The following is a 13,076-nucleotide window of genomic DNA, read 5'->3' as shown; positions in this document are numbered from 1 at the left end:
TTAAGCTTCCATTTTTTTATCACAGATTTCGAGTCCTTTGGGATGCAGAGGTAGAAAGGGTAGGTCCTGAGAAGGCCTCTCTGAGCCGCGTGGTCTGGAAATTCCAGAGGACGCGCGTGTTGATGGACATCGTGGCCAACATACTGTGCATCATCATGGCAGCCATAGGGCCGGTGAGTGGGGCGGCCCTTCCTCCTCATCTGCTAGGTCCCCAGCCTAGCAAAGAATGCCATTAGTTACTTCCTCTACGAGCTGGTGGGTTTAGTGCATTGTCATTATCTGTGTGCTCCTTGGGGGCGAATTTTCATAAAGTGAATCCTTGTCAAGCACAGCAGCAGCCACCAAAATTAATTAAAAAGTTTGCCTCCTAAAGTCAGCTTGCTGGCATGATCTGAGGCCTCGTATGCCAGCCTCAGTCCTCAGTGGCCCTCTCTTCTCCCCACCATGCTGTTTTACAGACAGTTCTCATTCACCAAATCCTCCAGCAGACCGAGAGCACCTCTGGGAATGTCTGGGTTGGCATCGGCCTTTGCATAGCCCTTTTTGTCTCCGAGTTTACCAAAGTCTTCTTCTGGGCCCTTGCCTGGGCCATCAACTACCGCACGGCCATCCGGTTGAAGGTGGCGCTCTCCACCTTGGTTTTTGAAAACCTGGTGTCCTTCAAGACATTGACGCACATCTCTGTTGGCGAGGTAAGCTAGCTCAGAGGAGTTTAATGTTGGAAAATGAGTCCCGAGTAGTTTGAGTGCATGTGAGATGTGGGTCCTGGATGGAGCACCTGCCTTCGTTTTGCTTGTCTGTGACCTCCCCTTCATGTCCCATCTCCTGGCTAAGTGAGGGGTGGAGATGCAAAACACCAGAGGAGTTCCGAGACAGGAGGGCTCGGTTCAGGCTGGAGAATTTGGAGAGACTTCCTAGTTCCAGTGGGAACAGGGCTCAGGGAGACTTAATCCAGTTGCTTTGATGGTCTATGGGGACAGTGGAGCAGTACTGAGCACACTATAGGCGTTTAATACAATGGATTGACTGATGGCTTCAATAATCCCAATTGTGTAGCACAGGGAGTGCCAAAGCCACAATGAAGACCATGCCTGTTGGACTTCAGAGCTGACGTTTTCTTAAGCTCTTAATCCTTGGCAATAAAATCCTTAACACTTATCAAAAACAACAAACAAACAAAACACACACAAACAACAACAACAAAAACTCCCTAATCAAGGGAACCCCAGGTGGTGTGGGGTAAGATAAGAGACTTGCTTCTTTCTTACAGTTGCTCTTTTAGCAAGCTCAAAGCATCTAATTATGATTAGATTCAGTTGCATACAGCAAAACGAAAATAACAGTGGATTAAACAAAAGGAATTAATTTCACTCTATGTTAAAGGAATCTAGAAGGGAATAACGCAGGGTTGCCACAGGAGCTTCCAGATCCTTCTGCCTTTATCACTATCTTTGCACCTGGCTCTCACCATGGTTCAAAAGTAGATGCTAGAGACCCAGCCATCCCAGCCACGCTTCAGACAGGTGGTAGGAGAAAGAGGAACAGAAGAAGGGGTGCCTTTCAGGTTGAGGTGACTCCCTTTAAGATTTCATCACAAATGTCTCATTCTACACTTTGACTTACATCTCATTGCCCTCAACATGGACACATGGCCACACTCATTCCACAAAGAAGGCTGGGAAATGTAGTCTTTTCTGGGCCCATCTCTTCCACGAAGAAGTGGAATTGTCTTCACAAGGAAGGCGGAGGTAGAAGGAGGTGGGGGAGATTGTGTAGACAGCTAGCAGTCCCTCCAGCATGCTCCCAGATGGTAACATTACACTTTGTCTTTCTCCATTGAGATGATCAGCCCTACAAGACCGGCCTCTCCAAAGTGGTACCAGAACCCATAAAACTCATCATATTGGTCCCCAGTGACCCTTTCCTGCTTTAGAGCAGTTTTTCTCCTTTCTCCCTAGATCCCCTCGGCCAGTCTGAAAGCCTTCATTTAAAGACATGTTTGACTGACTCTTCCAAAGCCTGAACCCTTGCACTTTTCTTTCCAGGTGCTCAATATACTGTCAAGTGATAGCTATTCCTTGTTTGAAGCTGCCTTGTTTTGTCCCTTGCCAGCCACCATCCCGATCCTAATGGTCTTTTGTGCGGCATACGCCTTTTTCATTCTGGGGCCCACAGCTCTCATCGGGATATCGGTGTATGTCATATTCATCCCCGTCCAGGTAATGGCAGGCTTTTGCGCTTCTAACTGCTTTATATTTGCATTTCACACACTTTCACTGAATCGGGTGGAAGGCTGCATTTCTGGCTCATGAAGCCTGTGCCCCATTTTGTACTCACAGATTTACTTCCTTTGGCACAGGGTAGTTTTTGTTTGTTTTTTGTTTTGTTTTTATTTAGTGACAAGGCCTCGCTCTGTCACCCAGGCTGGAGTGCAGTGGTGCAATCGTAGCTCACTGCAGCCTCAACTTCTGGGCTCAAGCAATCTTCCTGTCTCAATCCTGCCAACTAGCTGGGACTACAGGTGCATGCCACTGTACCTGGCTAGTTAAAAAAAATAAATTTGTAGAGATAGGGTCTCGCTATGTTGTCCAGGCTGGTCTTGAACTCCTGGGCTCAGCCCATCCTCCTGCCTCAGCCTCCTGAGCAGCTGGGATTACAGGTGCAAGCCACTGCACCTGGCCACAGTGAAGGCTTTAAAAAAAATTGAATTTGAATGCTCTGGGAAGTGGAATGCCTCTTCAATTTGTCAAAGCCCCCAGCACTCCCCTTGCGTCCTGGCAATTCATGCCTTTCTATCACCTGCCTGACCCCCGCGCGGTGTCCCTTAGACAGCATGAACAGCCATAACTCAAGGGAAGAACTTGGCTGAGACTCTCAAGCCAACTTCCTTTAGAACTTTTCCTGGCACCTACACTGCCATCTCTGGATTTTTAGGCCAGCTGCAACTCAGCAGTTCTCTCTGAAAACAGTGTTTGTACCTTGATTTCAGATGTTTATGGCCAAGCTCAATTCAGCTTTCCGAGGGTCAGCCATTTTGGTGACAGACAAGCGAGTTCAGACAATGAATGAGTTTCTGACCTGCATCAAGCTGATCAAAATGTATGCCTGGGAGAAATCTTTTACCAACACTATCCAAGGTAGGACAAGAGTAGCTGCTTAAAGAACCACTTACCTTGTAGAATATGCTCTTCTAAGGGGTTCTTAAGGTTCCCAGGGCCAGGCATTGCAGAAGGAGGCTGAGGGGACCCTCTGAGCTGCTCTGCAGGTCAAGGGATTTTTCAAAGGATTATGGAGATTTAATAATAGAGCCAGGCATCTGGGTTCTGGTGAACCCAAGGGTGAGTGACATATGGTTTCTCTTTCCTGGGGCATGTGGATCCTGGTCCTGGCGAGTTATCTTTTATAAAAATAATTCACTAAAATATTGTGAGCAGGAAAAAAGCTGTCTCCAGCTATTTCCTTGACTTAGAAGACATCTACACACACATACGCTCACACACATCCAGGGTTACACAGACCTCTTTGCCTGCAGCAGCATCCCTGTGTTTGGATGGTCCACTGACTCAACGCTCCTTGGGCAGATACGAGGAGATGCATATGTTTTACTTTTTTAAAAGCTGATATAGAAACTATTTCGATCAAATATAAATGCAAATCTAATTGCAGGGACATTTACATAATTGCTGACATAGACTCAGGTGGTTCACCAGTTAATGATCTGAACCACTGTTACAATTGACTCTCTGGATGGACAATTACACTTTTGCACCAGCATGGAACCAGGCCAAAGCTGTGTATCTGCACTCTAGGGAGTGGCTGTAGAACACCTGCTTCTGAGCTGGCCAAAGGAAGTGCCCCAGGTTGGGACCCCAGCAGCACTAGGGGACCCCCTTTGAAGACCCTGAAACACATCCTCACACTCTGAGTTCACGTCAGTGCAATTTAATTTGATTTGATTAAATTTGTTTCCATATGATTTCAATTTAATTTAACTTGTCAATTTAGTTCAATAAATATATATCAAGTTCCTACTGTGTGCAAGGCCATGGGAGCTACACAAATGAAATGGAAAAGGATTCCTGCTTTTACGAGTAAGGGAGGATGAGATAACTTAGCTCAAAAATAGCCACGAGTTTGTTGGCTCTACCTTCAAAGTATATCCGGAAGCCATCTGCTGCTCTCCATTTCACTCCTACCTGGTCCAAGCCAATATCCTCTCCCTCCTGGACTATGACATCTAGGCCCTGCTCCTGCCTTCCCCCTCCCTCCTGCAATCCACTGTGCACTCAGCAGTCAGAGTGACCTTTAAAAAATGTCAATCAGATCCTGTTCCTCCTCTGCTGGAAAATCGTGGCTTCTTATCACACTTAAGATTATTCAAAGTTAGGTCTTTGGAAGGAAATCCAAATTCTTTCATATGGCCTGTTTGGTCGGACATGATCTGAACCTTGGTGACCTCTCTGACATTATCACATTCTACCTTAACCTTAGGAAACTCAGCTCTAGCAGTGTCTGCCTTAGTTTGTTTCTAGAACCACATGCCACACTCGTTCCTTGCACTTGCTCTCTCCTTTGCCTGGAGTGCGCTTCCGCTGGATGTTTACAGTGACTTTGTCTTGACTTTAGGTCTCTTCCCAACGTCCGGAGAGGACTTCTGGGCTGCAGTTCCAAGCATCTCCATGCCCTACCTCTCAATCACTTCATCCTGCTCATTTCTTTCAGGTCACACAACACAATTTGTAATTACTTAATTGTTTATTTCTTTATTGTCTATCTGCCCCACTGGAAGAGGGCCGAGACCCTGCTCACTCCTCTATTCTCCAACTACAAGTGTAGCACCTGGCATATAGTAGACATCAGGTTTAAATGTCTTGAGTGAGTGAACACAGGAATTCATGTTATTCTATGGGGGAAGATGGGGAAAGTGCCACAGGAGAAACAGAGATGCTCCATGGAGGAGCACGCTGGGTTGGGGAGACTGGGAAAGGCTTCCTGGCAGAAGTAGCTTTCAGGTAGGCCAAAGGGATAGGACGGATTGGGACGTACAGAGAACTGGGGAGGAGGGGAGGCCTGGAGGTGGAGATAAGAGGGTGCTCTTGGGGACAAGGGGGTGCTAGATGTTCTTTAGGGGAAGGGCACCTGGATAGCAGAGCTTGGATCCCAGGAGAAGTGGGCTGCAATTCTGCCCCGATCACTGAAAAGGCAAGTTACTAAACCTGTGAAGACAGTTTTCTCTCCTGTCAAAAAGGCATAAAATAGCAGCCTCTCTCTCATCACGCGGTGGTGAGGATGCTCTAATGAGAAAGTGCCTGTGAAGTGTTGAGCAGAGCACCTGGCATGTAGTGATCACTCCATTAGAACATCTAGGACTGTCCTGTGTGGATGTGAAAGAGCTTTTGCAGAGGAGGCTGGAATTGGGGTTGAGGACAAGAAACAGCAGGTGAAGGAGGCTTGAATGTAATTTGTGAGCTCTGCAGTGCCATGGGCATATTCTGGACTTAGGTAAGGGAGAATACTCTTGAGTTTTTGTGTCTATTCTTGGGACACCAGGCAGGTGCCTTCAGGCCAGCACATGTGTTTTGTTTCTCCCCTGCTGTATAGTATTTAAAAACGTTTTTTCAATTAGTTTCCAACATTTTAAAGTAGGGAGATGTCTCCCAAAAATCCAGACCTCTTGGGAGGATTGCTTGAACCCAAATATTTGAGACCAGCCTGGGCAACATAGGGAGATCCCATCTCTGCAAAAAAAGTTTTTAGAAATTATCTGGGTGTGGTGGTCTCAGTTATTCAGGAGGCTGAGGTGGAAGAATCACTTGAGCCTGGGAGGTCGAGGCTGCAGTGAGCTCTGTCATGTCATTGCACTCCAGCCTGGGTGACAAAGCAATACCCTGTCTCAAATATAAATAAATAAATAAAAATCTGGACCTCCGAATTTGAAATGGTGGATGATCTGGTTGTTATTGGACCGAACTGGGGCCTGCTCATCTGGCACAGTAAGGCCAAATATCCACGCTGAGGCTTTGCTACAGGGGAAAGGAGGGCCTTTATTTGCTGTGTGCCAAGCAAGGAGAATCAGGCAGTTCATGGTTAAGACCTGACCTCCCCAGTGGCTTGCAAGCAAGGGTTTTTAAAGGCAGGGGTCAACTTCAGGAAAGCAAAGTTACAGGCAAAATCGTAACTCATACATGGAGATTATATGTTGGTTTGGCCTGAAAGGGTGGGATATCTTAAAGCAGGCAGCTTGTAAGTCATGGGTAGATTAAAAGATTTTCTGATTTGCACCTGGTTAAGGAAGGGAAGCTTTGTCTGAAGATTTGGAGTTAGCAGAAAAGAGTATTGGATCTGGCCGATCCAATACTCTTGGAGGAGGTGGGCATGGCCTCCTCCAGGCCCCTCAGGAAGAAATTTAGAACAAAAACTGCAGTCAGAGTTCTGTCCTCAGCTCCCCCTTCTCTGAGGTCTGTGTGCCAGTGGATCAATTGGATGGGGGTCCGGGTTTTCTGAAATACAACTCAGGGACATATGTTAAGATATAATCCTTAGTTTCTATAGGGAGCCAAACATTCTTGTGACTCTAACTTCCTTGGCTGTTGTTTCAGGCTATTGTTACCTTCTTGCTTATCAAGTTGCTCATTTACTTCTCAGGGTTAGCTGGGTGCCTAGAATTTCCCTTGAAGGAACTCGAGATTTTCCTTTGTTTCTATACTTGCAGTTGGTGGGGAACAGGCTCCTAGGAGAGGTCCCTGCTGCATTTCATGGTAGCACCAGCCTCCCCTGCACTGAGAAGGGGCTGCCCTTTTGATTCTCCCCTCCATTCCGCTGCGCTGTAGAGCCCCGCTCTGGTCTTCCCTCCCCTCTGGCCCTACTCCCTTCATTGATGGCACTTGCCTGGCCCTTGTAGGCATCTGAGCTTATGAGTTGTGACACACAGAGTGTCAGGGCTGGAAGGGACTTTGGACACCATCCAGTTACGGCAGCTGACAGGTACCGAGCTGCGAGTACCTGCTGGGTTTGTGCCCAGGGCTTTCTGTGGTTCCTTTCATTTAAACTTCACAACAGGACTCATGAGGACTCATCTGGAAGAGGACCAAGTAGGGCTAATACATTTCATAATGCTAGCATTCAACATGCAATATGAGACCACCTTGGACTGTGTTCTGTTTTGCAGATATAAGAAGGAGGGAAAGAAAATTACTGGAAAAAGCTGGATTTGTCCAAAGCGGAAACTCTGCCCTGGCCCCCATTGTGTCCACCATAGCCATCGTGCTGACATTCTCCTGCCACATCCTCCTGAGACGCAAACTCACTGCACCCGTGGTAAGAGCTGGCTTCAGATTGGGCCTCTTTTGCACCTTGACCCCGGGAAGTCCCAGATGGGAAGCCCTCCCTACCGTTGCTCAATACTGGCATTGGGAGCATCCAATCACAGCAGGCCACAGGATGCAACTTCAACTCCAACTTTTTTTTTTTTTTTTCCTGAGACAGGTTCTTACTCTGTCGCCCAGGCTGGAGCTCAGTGGCATAATGTCGACTCACTGCAATCTCTGCCCCCTGGGTTCAAGCAATTCTCCTGCCACAGCCTCCTGAGTAGCTGGGATTACAGGTGCCTGCCACCACCACACCTGGCTAATTTTTGTATTTTTAGTAGAGATGGAGTTTCACCATGTTGGCCAGGCTGATCTTGAACTCCCAACCTCGGGTTGTCCACCTACCTTGGCCTCCTAAAATGCTGGGATTACAGCGTGAGTCACAGCGCCGGGCCAACTCCAACTTTTAGAAACAAGTGCTTTGGCTGACAAGGGGCCCAGGAGAGCCTGGCAGCAATTCTTATCACGTCCATGGCTGGGCAGGGGTCATAGTTAATGTGGGAATACAATTTTAAGTGTGGGGAAAAAGATGGAAACCAAACAAGCAGTTGACTGTTTTATTTATTTATACTACAAGAAGGAGAGTTTGAGAAAATTTTCTCGGAGGGAGGAGGTGTAGGTATTGGAAGAGGCAGTGGTGTTGGAGTCAGAGTCTGGGCTTAGGAGCCCGGTCGGCCTCGTTTAAATCCAGACTCTGCTACTTAGTAGCTTGACTTACAGCAAATCATTGAGCCTCTCTGGCCTCGGTTTTGTTATCTGTAAATGGGACGATAATAACCACAATCAGCGCTGTTGTGAGGACTGAATCAGTTATTTCGTGTAAAGCATGTAGAACCATCTCAGGCTCTTAGGTCCTATACAAGTGTTAGCTATTCTTCTTAACCTTGATTCTCATCTGGGCCAGGCAAATGAGGATTGAAAGCCTTAGAGGGAGAGCTGGGATGAATGTGAGATGTTCAAGTTCTTTACAAGGGGCCTGGACATCCAAGGATAAAGAAATGCTGAGCTACAGGGAAAATGATTCCTGGCTTAAATAAAGAAAAAACCAGCTAAGTATTAAACTAAGTAGTTGGAGGAAAGTCAACAAAGACAAGAAAAAAATGAGAGAGAAAGAGAAGGAAATAAGTAAGTTTGTAGAGGAAGAATTGCACCTAAAATCAGGGACCTCACAGGGGAGGAAAGAGGTGACGTTTGCAAAGCCAGAATGGGCTTGCTGAGCCATCCTTTGTGGGACCCATGACTGCCCTGTGTTTAATCCCATTACTGCCCTGTGTTTCTTGGTGAGTTGCTTTTATTTTCTCTGGTTCTTCAGCAGGCAATCACTCATGCATAGTTTACTTTGACACACTTTCGGGCCTTCAGCCCAGCTGTGAGCCCAAAGCCAGATTGAATGGCAAGGATACACCAAGGCTGCTCAATTATTGTGACTTTCTCTGATCCCAGACCAAAAGGAATACTATTTTTTTTCTCCAGGAGCATATCAAGCAAATCAAATTGAGTGCACGTAGTTCATAGTTTCTAACATGACAGTTTAGAGGGAATCTATACCAAAACCAAATTTGCAAAGCTCTGTGTCTTTTGGATTCAGAACTGATTGCAGTCACTTCCTCTGCTAAGGTCATGTCAGGAGTCCGTCAGCTCCAGGGTATTCAGTCACATCAGGCCCCTCATGTGCTCTGTCAGCCAGGCCTGGGCTTCCTGAGCCAAGGTGGAGCTTTGGGACCTGGAAGAACTGAATTCCCTTTGAGGATGTATTTAGGACCAGATGTGATAGAAGCATCTTTCATTATCCTCTTAATGAAGGGACTAGGATTAGTTGAAGCCTGGGGCCCAGTCCATGGGGCCCATTTAACAGCAGGCAGGATCACTCAGGATTAGATGAAGAAAGTTGTATTATCAATTTCTTAAATGGGTGGCTAGGGAGAGGCTGCTAATTACAATTCGGACAGATGAGAAGATGAAATTGGAGAGATGAAATCATGCACCCCTGGGGCACCAACCAAAGGGAGAAGGTTTGTTTTCATTGAGGCTATAGAATATCAACCACCCACTATGCAGGGCACAGCAAGGAAGGCCCCGTGAACAGAGGTGATTTTTTTGTGGGGGAGGATGGGGGGAACCAGAGTTGACCAAAGGCTCTCAAATCTGGCCTCGTGTGGTGCATGGGGAGGCAGGGCATGGAGGCCAGGTCCTGGGAACAGGAGAGTGAGGTTACCCTCCAGCTTCCCCCAGGTGCAAGCAGGTCTCTCTGGGGAGCTTCCAGCCCCATCCTTGAGGCTGTGGTGTGGTGTGGTGTGTGTAGCGTGAAGATGATGCTCTCGCTCCAAAGGGTCAGATACCTCTGAAGAACTGAGAGCAGGGGGTGCTTTAGGACAGTCTGCATGGGCTTTGAGTGAATAGTCTAGATTCAAATGAGGATGCAGTGTGGATGGAGATTGCCACATGTATTCTGTTAGTGGCCTGCCTCAGACCTCTTCCCTTCTGAATCAACAGAGACAAGGGGATATACTTGCCATCGTTTTGGTGAAAATCCCAAAGCAAAATAGATTAAGATGCTGCTGTCCCCAACTGGCCAACCCGTGGTTTCTGAGCAACGAATGAAAAGATTGTTCCTCTGTGCATTCCAACGATGCCGCCATTTCTCATCTGAGCGAGTTTAATCCCCATGTGTATAACAGTTTAAAGCCAAGGTGACTTCTCCTTCTAAACCCTCATACTTCTCTTTTGTTCTTCAGGCATTTAGTGTAATTGCCATGTTTAATGTAATGAAGTTTTCCATTGCAATCTTGCCCTTCTCCATCAAAGCAATGGCTGAAGCGAATGTCTCTCTAAGGAGAATGAAGGTATAACTAACCCTGGGTGAGTAGGGAAGAGAGATCTCATTTTGGGGTGGGAAAATGCTCAGATATGTGGAGTCTATACCAACCTGCTGGAGAGCTGGGTCACTTGTTGAGTTGACACTGGGAGGAGGGCATCCATTCAGAGTTAGATGAATAAATGTGTATGAAGGACAGAGCAGGCAGAGTTTTATAGGTTGTCTTTAGGAATGATGAGATAGAGTCTCTGTACATGAAGAAGATGTTCCTGACCCTATTTTCCTTAAACAATCTGTACATCCTAAGTGTTCCACAAGTGAGGTTGGTTTTGTACTGAGTCATCCCCACTTTACCTAGTTTGTCCTTTGATGGGCATGGTGATGGAAGTGATGAAGAGGATGTTGGGGTCCCTACATTTATGCACTGATTTAGTCCCTTTATTCCTTCATTTATTCACTCATCAAAGATTTACTTTGTGCCTCCTATGTATAAGACATGGGAAATGCAAATATAAGGAATAGAGAGGCTTTGTCCTCAAAAGCCTCTGTTCCAGTGTGGGACCAGGCACTCTAAGAATCTCTATACATGATAAGGATATAAGCGACATTTGAGAAGGGCAAATAAAGTGGTTTGAAAGTTCAACTGAGGAGAGGAAAGGGAAGAAGGGCATTTTTATCAACACAGAAGCTTGTTCAAACGTCTATGAATTGATTGAATGATCTTACTCACCCAAGTCGGAAATCCGGAAGTCATTGTAAGCATCCTGGTTCATGCACTCCTCTTTTCCCTTACCATACACATCCAACCAGTCAAGAACCCTGTTAAGTCAACCCCTGATTATGGTATTCTCTCCATTTTAAGGGGCGCCATTGTAAGATTGGATTGGAAGGTACACTGTTGAGTTATTACTCTTTGAACAAAACATAAGAACACCATCACATTAATTGCATGTATTATGATCTCAGAAAAAAGTCTAAGGTGCTTCTTAGACTAGATAAAGGGTGGCATTTCTTGACTCCTCAACCTTCACTCTGTCCCTACTGCCACTGCCTTCAATCGAGGCCTCCCTCATCTCTCATCTGATTAGTGCAGTGATTTATGACCTAACCCTTCTTTTTCTAACATTCTTCTCAAGTCCATATAGCACTCAACCCAAAGAGAGCTGTTAAAATACTGGTCTGATTACCAATACTCATTCTCACCTGCTCAAAATCCTTGAACCCTTGTCCCCTCCAGGCTCTCCATCTGTGCGTTCTCAGTTTTGTGTCCCCCTCCCTTCCCAATTTGAACTCTGTGCCTCAGTAATCCTGAATTGCTTGTTTCATGCCGCCACCCCAACAAAACCATGCCTTTGCATGCTCCTTGCCTTTGCCCATGCTGGGCCCTCAGGTAGAATGCTGTCATCCTCTTTCCCTTTCTCATCTCTGCCTATACAACACCTGTACAGACCCAACTCAAGCACCAAGTGCGTGGACCTCGAGAATGAGAAGCCAAGTGTCCCTTCTCTGGCAGTCGCAGTGCTTTGTCCTCATCACATTTTACAGAAACAATCCGTGCATGCTCTCATCTCCCTCCAGACTGTAATCTCTTCAAGGACAGGAACTGTGCCTTATTTATATTTGCATTTCTGCTTTTACCCCAAAGTCTGGCACATGGTTAGGGCTTAGCAAATGCTTTGTCGAACTGGACTGAGTGGCCTAGGAAGAGGACACAGCAGAGATTGAGCATATGACCTTGGTTTCATAAGCATTTAGTGCCAAGCAGTGAAGCCCACTGCCCAAAGACTGGTAAGACTGACTGTCTTGGGCACAAGGGTGAAATGTGGTTGGGATCAGTATTCTCCAATGTGGGTGACCCACATAGGCCTTGTGGTTAAAGAGGCAACTGTCCCAGATAGCATGAGCTAGTGGACTATTTCTGCTGCAGCTTCTCCTGGGGGAATAATTTCAGAACCTCTTTCCTGGATGTGCTGGGTTACAATGGCCAAAACTGTGATTTGGGGTCGTTAGGAGATAATATTGGGATGATTCTTGCAAATGGATGACATCTGCTCAGTTAATTTTGTCTCTTTAATCTTAGAAAATTCTCATAGATAAAAGCCCCCCATCTTACATCACCCAACCAGAAGACCCAGATACTGTCTTGCTTTTAGCAAATGCCACCTTGACATGGGAGCATGAAGCCAGCAGGAAAAGTGACCCAAAGAAAGTGCAGAACCAGAAAAGGCATTTATTCAAGAAACAGAGGTCAGAGGCATACAGTGAGTGGAGTCCACCAGCCAAGGGAGCCACTGGCCCAGAGGAGCAAAGTGGCAGCCTCAAATCGGTTCTGCACAGCATAAGCTTTGTGGTGAGAAAGGTAGGTGTGTGTTGCACAGGTGTGGCCTACAGCCCTCCTCCTTGCATTGCATAGCTACAGCCTTCTCCAGGTCTGATACAGTTCAGTTAGAGCTGAAGGTGGTGATGGGATGTCTCTAACCAGAGTCCCTGTATTTTTCCCCCAATTTTAAAACTACGTACATGAACATTGGAGACCCTGTCTCCAAGTGTGGAGAACACGGTGGTTATATTCATTCTGATCTGCAGTACTTGCCTTAGAGTCAGTTGCAATTTTGAATGAACAGTCCACTCCAGGTGGCTAGGCTTGAACTGACTGGCTTTCATAAATCCTTTTAGATTTGTTCTCTTTTTGTGTGTGTGAGACAAGGTCTTACTGTTTTGCCCAGGCTGGAGTGCAGTGGTGAAATCAAAGCTCACTGCAGTCTCAAACTCCTGGGCTCAAGCGATCCTCCTGCCTCAGCCTCCCAAGTAGCTGGGACTACAAGCATGCATCACCACGCCTGGATAATTTAAAAAATTTTTTATTCACCAGGAGAAAGAGGGATAATTTTTAA

The 13,076-nt window shown here is 46.5% G+C and overlaps 1 protein-coding gene across 1 annotated transcript in view; it reads left to right on the top strand.

The window, feature by feature from the left end:
* Window positions 1-13,076, top strand: part of ABCC12 (ATP binding cassette subfamily C member 12) — a 62,650-nt gene that overhangs the window by 5,417 nt on the left and 44,157 nt on the right. Inside the window, exons 3-9 of the mRNA XM_025370895.1 lie at window positions 26-177; window positions 463-692; window positions 2,046-2,219; window positions 2,990-3,137; window positions 7,169-7,317; window positions 10,103-10,210; window positions 12,263-12,541. Of these exons, the coding sequence (XP_025226680.1) occupies window positions 26-177; window positions 463-692; window positions 2,046-2,219; window positions 2,990-3,137; window positions 7,169-7,317; window positions 10,103-10,210; window positions 12,263-12,541 (1,240 nt within the window). The remainder of the gene's footprint in view (window positions 1-25; window positions 178-462; window positions 693-2,045; window positions 2,220-2,989; window positions 3,138-7,168; window positions 7,318-10,102; window positions 10,211-12,262; window positions 12,542-13,076) is intronic.

Source organism: Theropithecus gelada, chromosome 20 (assembly GCF_003255815.1).
Source record: "Theropithecus gelada isolate Dixy chromosome 20, Tgel_1.0, whole genome shotgun sequence".
Lineage (NCBI taxonomy): Eukaryota > Metazoa > Chordata > Mammalia > Primates > Cercopithecidae > Theropithecus > Theropithecus gelada.
Note: the sequence above shows the minus strand (reverse complement) of the source record. Positions and strands in the feature narration are given on the sequence as shown.